Below are 17,561 nucleotides of genomic sequence, written 5' to 3'. Positions count from 1 at the left end.
GCACCCTCTGTAACCCCTCTGCCCCAGTTTCTGGGGCCCTGGGGCCCAGGGCTGGAGGTAGGCTGTGATCTGATGGGTTTCCCACCCCCATCTTCCTTCAACACTGGATTTGACTTTCTGAGTCCCACCCTGGCAAGTCAGTCCAACCTGGGACTGGGCTGGGGCAGCGCTGGGGATGGGTTGGTGCTAGGGCTGGGCTGGGACAGGGGCTGGGCTGAGCAGGCCAAAGAAGAAGATGTGAGGGTGACAGGTGGCAGGGGCAAGGAGAGGGAGAGGGAGAGGAGCCAAGATGGAGGTGGGTGAGAGGGGGCAATAGGCGCCCAAGGACAGATGAGGACTTTAGGAACTGTGACAGTACAGAGACCTGTGGCCGTCTCTGACGACCACACCCTGCCTGATTGACCCAAGTGACCCTTGATTTAGTATGACTCGAAAACACAAGTTAAATAGTCAGTTACTGAGTACTTACTGTATGCAGAGCACTGTACCAAGCGCTGGGGAGAGTCCAATACAGCAGTAAACAGACATATTCCCTGTCCACAATGAGTTTACAGTCTAGAGGTGTGGCCTAGTGGAAAGAGTGTGAACCTGGAAATCAGAAGTTCTGATCCCAGCTCTGCCACTTGCCTGCTATATGATCTCCGGAAAGTCACTTAACTTCTCTGAACCTCAGTTTTCTCCTCTGTAAAATAGGGATGATGCCTGTTCTACTGCCTACTTAAGACTATAAGCCCCATATGGGATATAGACTGGTGCGTAACCTGACTGTCTTGTATCTACCCCAGCACTTAGTACAGTTCCTGGCACAGAGTAAACACTTAATAAATACCACTATTACTATTATCAGGTGGGCAGATTCCTCTCCCTCTTCTGAGTATACCGGGAACAAGGCTGATTGACTGCTGTGGTCTGCCTCCTCAGGGCAGTAGCAATGTGAGGGGGTGGGGCTAGGCCTGGGGAAGGTTCTTTGTGTATCAGGGCCCCTCCTCCAATTCCCCAGAGAGGGGGAAGAGGAGTGGGAGAAGGAGAGGGGTTGGGGAGAGAGCATTTTTTTCCAGTGGAAAGATCCTTGACCCCTGGGCTAAGGGTCACCTCTCCAGCCCCCACCCAGGCAGCCCCTCCCTCATGGACACAGTGGTTGCAGGGGAAGGGGGGGGATGAGGGCCCTCTAGCCACCCTGAGATGATAACAGTCAATCATCAGGCCTGCATAGAGCCATCTCAATCAATCAATCTATGGTATTTATTGAGCACTTACTATGTGCAGAACACTGTACTAAACATTGGGGAAAGTACATTACAATGGTTGTTAAACACATTCCCTTCCCACAAGGAGCATATAGTCCAGAGGGGGAGACAGGTATTAAAGTCAATTGTGGATATGAACATGTACTGTGGGTTGAGGGTGGGATGAATAAAGGGTACAAATCCAAGTGCATGAGTGATGCAGAGGGAGTAGGGGAAATGAGGGCAGAATCTGTGAGAAGCAGTATGGCCTAGTGGAAAAAGCATTGGCTTGGGAGTCAGAAGACCTGGGTTCTAATCCTGACTCAGTTGTCTGCTCTGAGGCATCACCTCAATTACTTCCCTGTGCCTCAGTTATCTCATCCATAAACTGGGGATTAAGACTTTGAGTCCCATGTGGGACATGGACTGTGTCCAACCTGATTATTTTGTATCTACCCCTGTTATTATTACAGTACCTGGCACGTATTAAGCCCTTTACAAATACTAATTTTTAAAAGGCCTCTTGGCGTTGTGTTCTCTCTCCCGGAGGGGGCGAGTTACATTCTTTTCGCCCGTCCCCCGCAATCCCCGGCCACCCCGCACGCTTATCCCCGGCAGATAGGTCCTGTGTGAATTTGGAGTGGGGGTCGGGGGACGGCTTAAAACCGTTGCCGGATGAGCCCCTGGGACTCCCCTGGCCCCGGCTCCGCCCCCTGATAAACGTGAAACGAGTTTGTGTTCCCCGGGCAGGGCACAGAGGGACTTTATTCGCTTCCCAAAAGCCCGGCAGAGGCACCTAAACTGAAAGACCCTTTCACGGCCGCCAGCCCCGGCCCCCCGGCCCCCCAACCCCGGCCCCCCAGCCGATGGAGCAGCATAAACTCCTTTCCGGGGGGAGAGAGACGTGTGGAAAAGAGGCGGGGACGGGCGTCCTCCAGGTTTCTTTTCCTCTATTTCTTGCTTGACACTTTCCCGGCCGCTGACCGCCGCCTGACCTTCAACAGCCCGAGATCGCACCGCGAAGGAAGCGGGGCGAATCCGACGGGAGACGCAGCCACGTTCTCCCTGGTCCCCCGATTTCCCGCGTGTTCTCCAACGCCCCGCACCCAGCGGGCACCCATTATAGCGCTCTGCACCCAACGGGCGCCCATTACAGCGCTGTGCACTCAACGAGCGCCCGGTACGGCGCTATGCAATCCACTGGGCCCCCGTTACAGTGCTCGGTACACAGCAGGCCCCCTGGGCCAGACGTCTGCACACAGCGAGCGCCAGTTACAGCGCTGTGCACACAGTGAGCTCCTGTTGCAGCGGTTAGTGCACAGCGGGGGCCCAGTCCAACACAATGTGAACAGCGGGCTTCCAGTCCAGCGCTGTGCACACTGCGAGCGCCCGTTACGCCGCTTTGCACACAGCGGTCGGCCCACCACGATCGGGAAAGGGACCGTTCTTTTCTAGCACAGGCCTCGTAAGGATCAAGAGACAAGAAAAGCAAAAGTGAAAATAGTCCCAAGAGCTGCACTGTGGTGTAGTGGAAAAGAGCACGGAGTCAGCAGGATTTGTGTTTTAAGCCGACTTGTCTGCTGTGTGACCTTGGGCAAGTCATAAGTGACTTCTCCATGCCTTAGTTACCTCATCATTAAAATGGGGATTAAGACCGTGTCCAGCCTGATTAGCTTGTCTCTACCTCAGAGTTTAGTACAGTGCCTGTCACATAGTAAGCGCTTAACGAATACCATAAAAAGCATCTCAACCATGACAGTTCTGGGGAAAGTCTCCGGGAGTGTGATAAGCGTGGCGCATAGACTTTTTCAGCCTCACACGCATCCTCGGCTGCATTTCGTCGCTAACGATGTCTCCCTCCAGTAGAGAAGGACCACTCAGTGTAGAGTCTAGGTGCTGATGCGCGAGTTCGTTTCCTCCGTCCCGGCCAGGTCTGGGCTCCATTCAGGCGCTCGGAAGGACGAGGTCGTAAACGCCTTCAGCGCGGCTGGAAACGGGGATGCGTGGCCGCGGGCCGGGAGGGGGGCCTGCCCGGGGGTTGCCTGCGCGGGAGCCCAGATGAAGTGGGTGTCTGAGCCCGGCAGTGCAGAATGTGGGTTTGTGGGCGAAAGCGGGTGTTCGCGTGTGAGTGTGTGTACGTATGTAGGGGCCCTGTGGATGCAAGCACCGTGGTGTGGGGCTGCGTGTGTGCGCACGCTCGCACGACTAAGTGTGTGCCCTGGGGCGCTTTTGTGGAGGCTCTGTGTGAGAGTGTGAGGTGTATGTGTGTGTGCGCGTGTACGTGGGTGTGCCTGGGAAGAGGTATGTCCACGTGGGCGAAGCTGGGTGGGTCAGTGGGGGGCGAGGCTGGAGGGGTGGTGGGCGGAGGGAGGGCGGACAGGTCACCGCGCAGGATGGGCCACGGCCACACCTCCCGCGGCAGGTTCCGATTCTCACATTCCAGCAGGCCGCGGGGCCGGGCCGAGGGGCAGGGGATGGGGCGGGGCCTGACCAAATCCTGGGCCAATGCCCCCACCTCCCTTCTTCTCTTCCTCGCCCCCCCTTCCTTCCCTCCTCCCTTCGTCCTCCCCCGTTCCTCTTCTTCCCTCTTTTCTTTCTCCTTCTTTCTCTGCCCCCTCCCCTGTCCTTCGCCTCTCCCTCCCCCCCGTCCCTCCCCCTCCCCCCCCCCAGGTATTTTACCCGCGTGCGGCCCGGGCCTGGGTCCCCTCCTCCTGCGCAGTCCGGCGCCTCACTCTTCCCTCCGTTCCCTCCGTTCCCGCCGCCCGACAGTTGGGACACCATGAGCCAGTTGGGCTCTTGGTCGCTGCTCACTGCGCTGCTGCTCTTCTTCCTCCTCCTCCTCCTCCAGAGCTCCCCCGCCCGCGGATTGCCCCCCCCCGGCCAGAGGTAACGGGACGGTGGGTTCCCCCGAGCCGGGGGCTGGCAGAACGGGGGTTCCCAGTGTGGACACCGGTACCCCGTCCCTTGCTCCTGGGAACCCGCCCCGAGTCGGGACGGAGCCAGCGATGGAGACAGAGGAAGCTACGCAGAGACAGGGAGAGGGAGAGAAACAGGGAGAGGGAAAGAGACAAGGACAGGGGGCGGGCAGAGAAAGATAGGGGCATCGAGAAAAACGAATAGACGAGAAGAAGCAAAGACACATAGCCACAGAGGGCAGGAATGGTGTCCACTGTACTCTCCCGAGCGCTTAGTACAGTGCTCTGCGCACAGTAAGCGCTCCATAAATACCATTGGTTGATTGAGAAAAGTTCAGGGGCAAAGCGGAGAGACAGGGAGGGCCGCAGATACCCCCGAGCCCGCCCGGCCTGTTCCGGGTCAGCTCGGTTCATCGGGCGGGGACGGAGAAGGGAGATGGAGCCGAACTTCCGGAGCCTTGCGATCCCGTCCTGGGCGCTTTGCAAGTAACCCATCTTGCTCGGCCAGTGTAGACGTCGCCCGCCCTCTCCCGTCTCCCCCCAGTCCCTGCCCGCTCCGGCTCGTGTCGTCCCCCGGCCCCGCCACTCAACGCGACTAAGAACCGGGGCGGAGCAGCGGGATCCAGGGACAGAAAGAGGGGGTTCCGACCAGGGATTCCCGCGTATCCAGGGGCTGCAAGAGTCTTGGGATGGGGACAGGACCAATTGGAGCCTCGCTCAGACTGCCCCCAGCCCGCTGTTGTGACCTCGGGGAAACGGCTCGACCTAGCCGAGCCTCCTTGTTCCCTCGGGCAGAATCCCCTCCTCCAGGGAGCCTTCCCGTTGCCGCCTACTTAGGGTTTTCTCCCGGCCTCGCGACTCTGATTCCTTTCCCTCCCGTGCTTATCGCGGGGGACGTGACTTGGAGAGGGACGGGGCTGACAGGTCAGGGCTGTCAGGGCGACAGAAGGGGGTGGGAAGGAAGGTCTCAGATGCCAGAGCCTTCAGTGGAGGGGATTCAGTGTAGATCGGGACAGCCTTGGGCTCTGACACCAAGTTGGGGGCCAGGGGCCGTCCTCGCAGAGGCTCCCGTGCTTAAGGGAGTCACTCCGAGTTTTAGCGAGGGCCAGCAGAAGATCACGGGAGGGAGTCGGGATGTGGGCAGGGCTCAGACCGTGTTTAACGGAGCCCAAGCTCGAAGTCGGAGACTCGGGACCCCCAAGGAGGGACCCCGTGGTGCAGTCGGTGTGGGGCTGGTGGGGGAGGGGAGGAGGAAGAGGAGTGCCGCCCTCGGCACGCAGTAAGTGCTCAATTAATGCTATTGATTGAGGGACCAGTAAGAGATAGGGACGTGTGTGTGTGTGTGTGTGTGTGTGTGTGTGTGTGTGTGTGTGTGTAGGGGGTTGTGTATCGGGCAGCGATGCTGAGTCTGACACCGTGAGTAGAAAGAAGGGGCAGGGGCAGTTTCCCCAGTCTCTCCCACCAACCCCAGTATCAACCCCCCTCTAGAGTGTAAGTTCGTTGTGTTCAAGGAATGTGTCTGTTTATTTGTCTCCCAAGCGCCTAGTACAGTGCTCTGCACACAGTAAGCGCTCAATAGATAGGATTGAACGAACGATTGAATGAACTCCACCCCAAGCCTCCAGCCCCGGCGCTTTGGACGTCCTGCTGTGAGCCCCGCCCCTCTGATCATTGCACTGAGGTCCCCGCCCCCTGGAAGCCACGCTCCCCCAAACCAGTCCTCCTGAGCCCTGTCCCATCTGAGCCTTGTCCTCTCTGAGGTCCGCTCGGCCCAGCCCTGCCCTTCAGAGCCCGCCACCTCTGAGCCCTGTGGCCCCTGAACCCTGTCCTTTCGGAGCCCCGTCCTCCCGAGCCCCGCCCCCTCCGAGCCCCACTACCTCTATCAGTCCCGCCCCCAGAAATCCTCCTCCAAGTCTCGCATTCATTCATTCAATCGTATTTATTGAGCGCTTACTCCAGACCCACCCCTTCTCCCCGTCCCCAAATAATAATAATACTTATGGTATTTGTTAAGTGCTTACTCTGTGCCAAGCACTGTTCTAAGCGCTGGGGTAGATACAGGGTAATCAGGTTGTCCCAAGTGGGGCTCACAGTTTTAACCCCCATTTTTACAGATGAGGTAACTGAGGTACAGAGAGGTTAAGTGGTTTGCCCAAGGTCACAAAGCAGACAGTGGCAGAGCCCGGGATTAGAACCCAAGTCCTCTGAGTCCCAAGCCCGGGCTCTTTCCACTAAGCCACTGTTCCCTGCGACGTCTCCCGGGAATTCACCTGGCCCCGTCCCTCCACCTCCTCGCCCTGCAGGTGTGCTCTGCCGGACGCGGCCCACGGACCTGGTGTTCATTGTGGACAGCTCCCGGAGCGTGCGGCCGCACGAGTTTGAGAAGGTCAAGGTGTTTCTGACCCAAGTCATCGAGTCCCTGGACGTGGGACCCAACGCCACGCGGGTCGGGGTGGTGAACTACGCCAGCGCCGTCAAGCATGAGTTTCCGCTGAAGGCTCACCGCTCCAAGGCCAGCCTGCTGCAGGCCGTGCGCCGGCTCGAGCCGCTCTCCACCGGCACCATGACCGGCTTGGCCATCCAGTTCGCCATCAGCAGGGCCTTCAGCGAGGCCGAAGGGGCCAGGCCCCTCTCCCCGGCCCTCAGCAAGGTATCACGCAGGCCTTCGACAGGCAGGGATGGGGGAGGTGGGGCCCGGAGGCTTCCCAAAAGGAGAGCACGTGGGTGGGCCATCCGGGCTGCAGAGGGATGTTAGGGTGAGCCGGATGATCCGCGATATATGTGGACTACCTGCGACGCTGATTGTCCATAGGAGGTCAAGATTATGGCACAGTTCGGCAGCATTCATTCATTCATTCATTCAATTCAATCGTATTTATTGAGCGCTTAATGTGTGCAGAGCACTGTACTAAGCACTTGGAAAGTACAATTCGGCAACAGAGACAATCCCTCCCCAACAACGGGTTTACGGTCTAGAAGGGGGAGCAAACAGGGGAGGTCTGATGGGGGCCGGGGAGGGGCTAAGGGAGGACTCCCCCAGGATGGCTGGAGCGTGGGTAAATCCTGCTGGAGAATGCTCTGTTGCAGTGAGGTTTATCCGCAGTGTGGATTATCTGCAGAAGGATTCCCACCCGCACCTGCTGCTAGGTCAGACCCCACAGCCTCATTTTCCCGTACGCCGGGCCTGCGCCGCGAGCTCCGGGCATTCAGAGCCCACTTCCCTGCGGGTGAAAGCTCCCCATGCTGGGGGAAGAGGAAGTGCACACACCTAATCCCCGTTTGCTCATCTCAACCCCTGCGAGAGCAGAGATTGGCATGTGTGTCTGGGGTTGGGGTTGGGGTTGGGGTGGGGGGGGGGGGGGAGCAGGTCCAGGAGGAGTGAAGGGCTGAAAAAGGAGGCGTTATACAAATGCACACACAAGCACTACTCTGCCAGCCCAGAATGAGGCAGAGAAGCAGCCCTTCACACATACATTTGAACAAACACATGCAAACCCACATGCACCCAAAGACACCTGAAGGCATACATAATAATAATAATAATAATAATAATAATAATGAAGGCATTTGTTAAGCGATTACTAAGTGCCAAGCACTGTTCTGAGCACTGGGGGGATACAAGGTAATCAGGTTGTCCCACGTGGGGCTCACAGTCTTAATCCCCATTTTACAGATGAGGTTACTGAGGCACAGAGAAGTTAAGTGACTTGCTCAAAGTCACACAGCTGACAAGTGGCGGAGTCGGGATTAGAACCCATGACCCCTGCCTCCCAAGCCCGTGCTCTTTCCACTGAGCCACGATGCTACATTCACGCATCGTTGTGCACACACACCCCTTTTTTCCAGTTTCAAGCAAACGCCAAAATAATTCCTTAGTGGTCAGAGGTATCTTTTTTTTTAAGTATGAAGGACAACTGCCCACACGTCCTGTAGGTCCCGTCTTAACTTGTCCAGTGGAAGGATCCGGGACAAGTACCGCGCAGCGTCCTCCCTTCGTGGCCTGCGCGGAACCGTTTCCCTCCTCGAACTGGGGTTCCGCCCACCTCTCGAGACCGACACTTTAGTAGACGCCCGGGATTGATCACAGGGTCCTGGCCCTGCCTGGGGCCTCTGAACCTCCTGTCCGAACCTTAGCCCCGCCCCCATCCTAGAGGGATGGGCTCCTAGGCAGACCCCTCCCCTCGCCGCGGCAGAAGTCTCCGAGGGGGAGCGGCAGGTGAGACCCAGCATGGGGATGCAGGGGGTGGCGGGCGGGGCGAGGATCAGAGGGGACCGGCCCGGTACCAAGCCAAACCCCCCTCCTCCTTTTCGTTCGGGGCCCCGGAGACGCTACCTAGCATGAGAAGCAGCGTGGCTTAGTGACAAAATCACGGGCTTGGGAGTCAGAGGTCATGGGTTCTAATCCCGGATCCGCCACTTGTCAGCTGTGTGACTTTGGGCAGGTCACTTCACTTCTCTGTGCCTCAGTTCCCTCATCTGTAAAATAGGGATTAGGACTGCGAGCCCCACATGGGACAACCTGATCACCTTGTATCCTCCCCAGCGCTTAGAACAGTGCTTTGCACATAGTAAGCGCTTAACAAATGTCATTATTATTATTATCATCATTCGTATTTATTGAGTGTTTTCTGTTTGCAGCGCACTGTAAAGCGGTCGGGATTATACTGGAGTTGGGATTATCCAAAGAGAGGGGTGCGGGGGGCGGGGGGGGAGGATGTCGCTGAGTGGCTGGAGGGGAAGGACCCGGGAAAGGACCCAGTTTGCCACTGCGTAGCCCGAACAGCCGCGGAGAACCAGGGTGTCGGCGGTTTGTCCAGACCTGCGGCTCCTTCTCTTGGCCAAAACGCGATTGGTGGCCGGAGGCGGGGGCCCGGGGGTCAGGGGCCGGGGGCCGGAGGGGATCGGCCAGGGCTGGGGAGGGTCCCAAGGCCTAGAGAGGACGAACACCACGGGCCGAGTCAGCCGGCAGCCTCCGCCGCCCCTCCCCCGTCCCCGCTCCCCCGCTGCCCTGCCGACTCCTCCCCCGTGGGTCCCGCAGGTGGCCATCGTGGTGACGGATGGGCGGCCGCAGGACGACGTGAAAGACGTGTCTGCCCGGGCCCGCGAGGCCGGCATCGAGCTGTTCGCCATCGGCGTGGGCCGCGTAGACAAGACCACGCTCCGCCGCATCGCCAGCGAGCCCCTGGCCGAGCACGTGGACTACGTGGAGAGCTACAGCGTCATCGAGAAACTGGCCAAGAAATTCCAGGAGGCCTTCTGCGGTGGGGGACGGGGTCTGGGCCCGAGGGCGGCGGGTAGAGGCCCGGGGCCGGGGACAAGCCATCAGGGGAAGGCAGCAAGCCAAAGGGCTTGGGGATCGGGACTGGAGTTGATGGGCTTGGTCCGAGGGTTATAATGATGGCATTTATTAAGCGCTTACTATGTGCAAAGCGCTGTTCTAAGCGCTGGGGGGATACAAGGTGATGAGGTTGTCCCACGTGGGGCTCACAGTCTTCATCCCCATTTTACAGATGAGGGAACTGAGGCACAGAGAAGTTAAGTGAATTGCCCAAAGTCACACAGCTGACAAGTGGCGGAGTCGGGATTTGAACCCATGACCTCTGACTCCCAAGCCCGGGCTCTTTCCACTGAGCCCCGCTGCTTCTCTAAGGGTTGGGCTTGGGGGCTGAGGAGGGAGGCCCTGGAAGTCTGGAGGCCGGGGGAGAGGGCACTGCACACGGGCGGTGGGGAAGAAAGGTGGGCAGGAGCTCAGGTTCAAACACAGAAGCAGAGATATTCTTGACCTCCCACTGCGTGCACAGCGCTGAAGTCACTTGGGAGAATGTGGTCCCGGGGGTCCTCGACCCAGCCGAGCCCCGAAGAGCATATGGGTGGGGGAGGGGTTGATTGTGTCTCGAGGCTGGGCGCTTATCTTCCACCCTACTGTTCGGACAAAACTCCAAGGCCCCATCCTCCCTTCCCCTGCAGTGTGTGTGTGTGAAATGGGGGGGATCTTAGAGCCCACCGGCCGCCGGCTGTAACGCCCCGGTTTCCTCCCGCTCACAGCCGTGTCGGACCTGTGCGCCACGGGAGACCACGACTGCGAGCAGATCTGTCTCAGTTCCCCCGGATCCTACAGGTGCGCCTGCAAAGAGGGTTTCACCCTCAACAGTGACGGCAAAACCTGCAAAGGTGAGAAGGGGTGGGTCCTGTCCGTGGGGGTCTCCCAGGGCCGGCCCGCACTCACCCCCAGGGAATAGGGGGGCCGCGTCGGGTCCCCATCCCCCCTTTCCCCGTACCCTCTCACCCGGTGGTCCTCCCCGCCCTCCGGAATCGCTCTTCTCGTCAGCGAGGTTTTCGGATTGTTAGTGGGGACCACCTCCTGAGGGAGGCAGAAATATTGGCCCAGGATCGGGGTCCGCGGGGGTGTGGAGCCGACCTCGGCTCAAAGCGGGGAAGGTGCAGCCCGGAAAACCCGGCGCCTCACGGGCGGTGGAGACCAGCTCTCCCCACAACCCAGCACCCAGCTCCCCCCGTCCCCTCCTGGAACAACCCTCCCCGGTCTTCTTCACTAAAGCACGCCCTTCTCTCCCGGCCAGCGACGCCCGCCTCCTCCGGGGAGCTCCCCCAGTCCCGCTATTCTCCCCTCCCGACTCTGGTCAATGCAACAGCTCCCGCCCTCGCACCCACCCTGACCTTTCCTAAAAGTCCATGAGCTCCGGCTCCCTCCTCTCTGGACCCCACCCCGATCCGGGCCCCTCCACCCCCGACCTTCCCTCCCACCCTACCACTAAGCCCCCTTTTCCTCAGCTCCTCCTCCCTTCCGTGTCACTTCGACTGGTTCCCTATGCTCTTCCCCCCTCTCCCCGCCCCACAGCTCTTATGTATAAATCAATCAATCAATCAATCAATCGTATTTACTGAGCGCTTACTGTGTGCAGAGCACTGTACTAAGCGCTTGGGAAGTACTAGTCGGCAACACATAGAGACAGTCCCTACCCAACAGCGGGTTCACAGTCTAGAAGGGTGAGACAGAGAACAAAACCAAACATACTAACAAAATAAAATTAATAGAATAGATATGTACAAGTAAAATAAATAAATAAATAACTAGAGTAATAAATATGTACAAACATATATACATATATACAGGTGCTGTGGGGACGGGAAGGAGGTAAGATGGGGGGGATAGTTCTATTTATGTATATTGATGCCTGTTTGCTCGTTTTGATGTCCATGTCGTCCCCCCCACCCCCAGACTGTCAACCTGTTGTGGGCAGGGATTGTCCTTCCTTATTGCTGAATTGTACTTTCCAAGCGCTCAGTACAGTGTTCTGTACACAATAAGTGCTCAATAAGTACGATTGAATGAATGCGTGAATGAATGCTCCCTCAGCGTGCAGCGCGGGCAGCGGCGCCTCGGCCACCGACCTCGTGTTCCTGATCGATGGGTCTAAGAGCGTGCGTCCAGAGAACTTCGAGCTGGTGAAGAAGTTCATCAACCAGATCGTCGACTCGCTGGACGTGTCCGAGCAGAACGCCCAGGTGGGGCTGGTGCAGTATTCGAGCTCGGTCCGCCAGGAGTTCCCGCTCGGCCGCTTCACTTCCAAGCGGGACATCAAGGCGGCCGTGAAGAAGATGACCTACATGGAGAAGGGCACCATGACGGGCACCGCCCTCAACTACCTCATCGACAACACCTTCGCCATCTCCAGCGGCGCCAGGCCCGGCGCGCAGAAGGTGGGCATCGTCTTCACGGACGGCCGGTCCCAGGACTACATCAGCGACGCCGCCAAGAAAGCCAAGGACCTAGGTGGGGCCGGAGTGCGGGGCGGAGCGGGCGAGGGGGGGGAGCTTGGCAGCTCGGAGCCTCTGCCCGGGGCCCTTCCCTACCGTTGTCCTCCTTTTCTAGCGTCCTTTAATTCTTCTTACATGGCTCAGTGGAAAGAGCCCGGGCTTTGGAGTCAGAGGGTATGGGTTCAGATCCCGACTCCGCCAACTGTCAGCTGTGTGACTTTGAGCAAGCCGCTTCACTTCTCTGGGCCTCCGTTACCTCATCTGTCAAATGGGGATTAAAACTGTGAGCCCCCCGTGGGACAACCTGATCACCTTGTAACCTCCCCAGCGCTTAGCACATAGTAGGCACTTAACAAATACCATTATTCTTATTCTTATTATTATTATGGTATTTGTTAAGCAGCGTGGCTCAGTGGAAAGAGCACGGGCTTTGGAGTCAGAGGTCATGGGTTCGAATCCCGACTCCGCCACATGTCTGCTGTGTGGTCTTGGGCAAGTCACTTAACTTCTCTGGACCTCAGTTACCTCATCTGTGAAAATGGGGATTAAGACTGTGAGCCCCACGTGGGACAACCTGATCAGCCTGTATCCTCCCCAGCGCTTAGAACAGTGCTTTGCACATAGTAAGCACTTAACAAATGCCAATTATTCTTATTATTATTAAGCGCTTACTATGTGCCGGGCTCTGTACTAATCGCTGGAGTGGATACAAGAAAATCATCAATCGTACTTATTGATCATCATCAATCATATTTATTGAGCGCTTACTGTGTGCAGAGCACTGTACTAAGCACTTGGGAAGTACAAATTGAAATCAGGCTGGACATAGTCCCTGTCCCACGTGGGGCTCACAATCTCAATCCCCCTTTTACAGATGTGGTAACTGAGGTCCAGAGAAGTGAAGTGACTTGCCCAAGGTCACACAGCAGGCAAGTGGTAGAGCTGGGATTGGAACCCGTGACCTTCTGACTCCCAAGCCCATGCTCTATCTACTATGCCATGCTGCCTTTTCCCGACACCCGGGGGCGGCGGGGCGGGCGGGGGGTTATGGAGGCTATCCAGGTCGCCCTCTGCCCTAGATGCTCCCTGTCTGTCAGGCCCCGACCCCCGAGCTACCTTGCCGTCCCAGCCTCATTTCAGACCGGGCCTGGATGGCGAGGGTGGGGAGGGGCTGGAGCAGTCATAATAATAGTATTTATTAAGTGCTTACTACACGTCAAACATTGCACTAAGCATCATGGCCTAGAGGAAAGAGCACGGACCATGGGAGTCAGAAGACCTGAGTTCTAATCCCAGATCCACCACTTACTTGCTCTGTGACCTTGGTCAAGTCATTTTACTTTCCTGGGCCTCAGTTCCCTCATTTACAAAATGGGGATTCAATACCCGCACTCCCTCCTACTTAGAATGTGAGCTCCATGTGGGACCTGATGATCTTGTATCTACCCCGGCGCATAGTACGATTCGTAGCACATAGTAGGCACTTAACGAATACCACAGTTGTTATTATCCTTGTTATTATTACTAAGCCCTAGGGTAGACAGAAGATAATCAGGTCCTTGAGCCGTTCCGGCCTCGCGGCCTGTCCCGATTTGCCCCACAGGGTTCAAGATGTTCGCCATCGGGGTGGGCAATGCAGTAGAGGATGAGCTGCGGGAGATCGCATCGGACCCAGTGGCTGAACACTATTTCTACACGGCCGACTTCAAAACCATTAACCAGATTGGCAAGAAACTGCAGAAGAAAATCTGTGTGGGTAAGCGCGGGACTGAAGAGCCAGCATGATGATGATGATGGTATTTGTTAAGCACTTACTGTGTGCCAGAAACTGTACTAAATACTGGGGGAATTGGGAAGAAGGGGCAGCCCACTAGGGTAGGCTGGCCACAAGGTCCTCAGTTCTCTGGGTCATCGGTCCCCTCCCCCTGCACGTCACACATTTTGGGGAGTTTGGCAGGCGGGGTTCTGTGGAGACTGTCCCTGACTCTGCTGACTTTGGCTCACAGAGGAAGATCCTTGTGCATGCGATTCAGTGGTCAAGTTCCGGACCAAGGTGGAGGATCTCCTTCAAGCTCTGACCCGGAAACATATCCTTTCTAGCCGGCTGCGGGCGGGCGAGTGAAAGGGAGAGGGAGGGTCCTCCCTGCCAGTACCCTGAGGCAGCAGCTGTCAATCAGAGCCCTACCTGCCCCAATCCTGCCTGGAGTCTGGGAAGAACCAAAAGTCCCCCAAGGGCAGCAGGGGGTGAGGAGCAGGGTGAACACGTCAAGACTGCAGAAGTGGGTCATAGCTGCCTGGAGCCATCTGCTCCATCTTGGCATCCCCAAACCCAGAACCCCCTGCCCTAGGCAGACCCTGGGCTCCACGGGGGGCTGCTGTATACTGAACATCCTTAACTCTGGCCCACTGGATGCTGTGACCCAACGGCTGGCAGTGCTGGAGAACAAAGTCATCTAACTCCATCAGAGCCTCCTCCTTGACCTCCACATCCTCCTCGTCCTCGCCCCTGCACCCCTGCTCCTCCCCGGGGCCAGGCACGTGCCTGGAGGCCTCACCCCTGCAGCTCTGCGCCAGCTTCTATAGCCAAGAGCCTAGTGTAGCCACGCCATCCGCCAAGGGGGTACATGGGTGGGAGGGGACCCCCCTGCCATTGCTGTAAGGGGGACCTTCACCCACATATGTGTGCACGAGTGCGAGGTTGTGTGTGTGCACATGTGTGTTGTGTCATTTTCTGTGTGTCCATCTCCCCACCATTTTATTCCAAAGTGTAATATATTTGACCAGTCTCCATCTTATGTCCCTTGCCCTTGGAAATTCTACCCTGCCTTGGGATTTCATTTGAGGGTGAATCTGGGGCATGGGACCACCCCTGGAGGTGGGACTCTATATTTCCAACCTCTGGCCCCAGACCCCTGACTTCTAGGATCTGGCCCATGTGGCTCAGGTCTGCTGCCTCTCCCACCCACCCAATCACCTTTAGGGGCTCCCTGGCTCTGTGTGTGCCTCTGTATGTGTGTGTGTGTGTGTGTGTGTGTGTGTGTGTGTTGAGCCAGGCCCAGTGGTCAAGACGGTAGGGGAGAACAGGGCCCTGTGTCCCCTGGGCCTCCTGGGCAGCACCTCCTCCCGCCCACCTGCCCACCCGTTTGTCACCTGAGCCCCCTCCCACCCCTGCAGAATGTGAGTGTGAGTGATTTGGGGTTCCTTTGGGACACAAGATATTTATACTTGGGAACTCAGAAACGGCTTTTCAGACTCACTCCAGCTGTCCCCGTGTCGCCTGGGGTCTGTGGGACCGGATCCAATAAAAGTCGATTGAAAACTTTTCCCTTGCTGGGTTGGGCCAGCTTGTGTGGGGTTCTTCAGGTCTTCTGGGCATGATCTAGGCCCATTGGCAAAATGGGCTGGACCACGCTCAGTCCATGATCAGTCAGCCCCTCTGCATACTGGGAAATGTAGTCCCAGCCACTGGACCTGCTCAATCTAACTTCACTGGTGGGCCCATGGAATTCTGGGTTGTGCAGTTGGAACATCCTGGGAGGTTGGGGACCCCCCAAAAGCTCCTCCACTTCTGCCCCTCTGTTTTCTGTGTGAACTCTGAAATAGCTCTGGAGGCCCCTGGGACACGAGGCCGGTCAGGATCCAGATGGGGTCTTACCAGGGGCTATCTGACCCTAGAGGGTGACCCCCTGTCCATCTGCCCCCCAGTTTCCCCCAGAATACCATACCACGGCTGACCTAACTCAGGGCCCTCTAGCAGTATTGGAGGAACCAGGTGGAAGCACTTAAATAACCCTTCTGGTGTAGCACACTGACAGGATGGTTCTGTCAGTCAACCTGCCCGGCCTAGCTCTGCTCACGCCCAAAGTGTGCTCTGAACCCCAGGAGTGGCCAAACAGGACAGGAATGTGCTCGCTGTTGGCCCAGTGACAGGGCAGTGACCCTGTCGATCAATTAATTAATCAATTACTGAGGGCTTACGTGGGGCAAAGTACATGTTTTACAGGGGTAGACAGACATTAAAATAAATAACAGATAAGGAAAACAGGAGAGTATAAAGATTTGGCTCTAAGTAGTGTGGGGCTGGCGGTGGGGTGAATATCAAGTGCTTAAGGAGTACAGATCCAAATGCGTAGGTAATGGAGAAGGGAGAGCGAATAGGGGAAATGAGGACTTAGGGAAGGCCTCTTGAAGGAGACGTGATTTTAAGAGGGCTTTGAAGATGGGGAGAGTGGTGATCTGTCGTATTTGAAGGGGAAAGGAGTTACAGGCCAGAGAGAGGACTCTGGTGGTGAGGTAGACAATACCTACCTCTGGAACTGGGCATTGACTCGGCTGGCCCAAGATCCAGGTTACAGTGGGAAGGGAAATGAGAAGCATCATAACCTAGTGGAAAGAACATGGGCCTAAGATTCAGAGGACTGGGTTTCTAATCCTGGCTCTGTCATCTGCCTGCTTAATTTAACTTCTCTGCATTACTTTCCTCATCTGCAAAATGGGGATTAAATATGTTCTCCTTTCTTAGACCATGAGAGTGATGAGGAGCAGAAAGTGTGTCCAGTCTGATTACTTGGGCTTGGCATATAGTAAGTGCTTAATAAATACCATTTTTTTTTAAAAAAAGGGGAAAGAGTCAGGGTTAGTGTTACCTCTCCAGCTTCCAGCGAGCTAGTGATACATGGTCGATTCCCCTCTAGTCCACCAACCCTCTTTGCCTTCCCTCTCCTTCCACGCCCTTTTCTCTTCCTTATCCTCTCCCTCCCTGTCCCCCTCCCCAACTGCCCGGGGGAAGCAGCTTCGGTCTCCCCGTTGAGACTTCCAGGACCCCCATGCAGCCACGGCGGAATGCGGGCGGGGGCGGCAGCGTCCCCTGCTTGGAAATGAGAAGAAAGGGGAAAATGGGAGCACGGTGAACCTGAACCCGTTTCTGCTGTGGGACTGGCAATGGTCCTTTTCGGCCGGATGGAGAATGGGTTTGAGCGGGGATGGGGCGGTTTTATTCACAGACCGCAGACCCCGGGGCTCGAGCCAGGGACCCGACCTGAGGAGCCAGCGAGGTGCCAGGCGGGGTCCTGCCACCAGGTGGCGGTCTCGGGCCAGAAACCGGGCCTCGTCTCCATCCATGTCTCTGCCCGTCGGTGTCTATCAGCCTTCACCTAATAATAATAATGATGGTATTTGTTAAGCGCTTACTATGCGCAAAGCACTGTTCTAAGCGCTGGGGAGGTTACAAGGCGATCAGGTTGTCCCACGGGGGGCTCACAGTTTTAATCCCCATTTTACAGATGAGGTAACTGAGGCCCAGAGAAGTGAAGTGACTTGCCCAAAGTCACACAGCTGACAGTTGGCGGAGCCGGGATTTGAACCCATGACCTCTGACTCCAAAGCCCGTTCTCTTTCCACTGAGCCATGTTGCTTCTCCAAGCACCTTCACCTCTGTCTCCATCTCTGACTTTGTCTCCATCTCTCTCGGCACGGGAGAGAGAGAGGGAGCCCCAGACCGCCTCCGGCCATTGACCACAGATCCGTGCCGTTTGATCTGTTTAACTCTCTGCCGTGGTGAATTTGCGCGGACCACCTTCTCCGCGGCTCTCCATCTCTGCGAGGGACCGCATCTCTAGACTCAGGATGAGAATGTCAGGAGAGA

At 56.9% G+C, this 17,561-nt stretch overlaps 1 protein-coding gene across 1 annotated transcript; it reads left to right on the top strand.

Annotated features, from left to right (window-relative positions):
* The first annotated feature begins 289 nt into the window (after positions 1–289).
* MATN1 (matrilin 1) lies at positions 290–15,204 on the top strand. The gene is made up of 14 exons (XM_038758660.1): positions 290–295; positions 922–933; positions 1,977–2,132; positions 2,231–2,406; positions 3,158–3,350; positions 3,946–4,112; positions 4,546–4,627; positions 6,378–6,791; positions 9,180–9,402; positions 10,187–10,312; positions 11,517–11,933; positions 13,521–13,673; positions 13,924–14,004; positions 14,325–15,204. The coding sequence occupies exons 1-14, from the start codon at positions 290–292 to the stop codon at positions 14,372–14,374; spliced, it is 2,256 nt and encodes a 751-aa protein (XP_038614588.1). The 3' UTR covers positions 14,375–15,204.
* Positions 15,205–17,561: the final 2,357 nt, after the last annotated feature.

The sequence above is a fragment of the Tachyglossus aculeatus genome, chromosome 16 (genome assembly GCF_015852505.1).
Source record: "Tachyglossus aculeatus isolate mTacAcu1 chromosome 16, mTacAcu1.pri, whole genome shotgun sequence".
Classification (NCBI taxonomy): Eukaryota; Metazoa; Chordata; class Mammalia; order Monotremata; family Tachyglossidae; genus Tachyglossus; species Tachyglossus aculeatus.
The sequence above is the reverse complement of the archived record's forward strand: the minus strand, read 5'-3'. Positions and strand labels throughout refer to the sequence as shown.

Coding starts and splice junctions, on each gene's coding strand:
- MATN1 (XM_038758660.1), top strand. Junction 6,792..9,179: donor TCTCCCCGGCCCTCAGCAAG/GTATCACGCAGG, acceptor TGGGTCCCGCAG/GTGGCCATCGTGGTGACGGA. Junction 14,005..14,324: donor TCAAGCTCTGACCCGGAAAC/ATATCCTTTCTA, acceptor ACTCTGGCCCAC/TGGATGCTGTGACCCAACGG.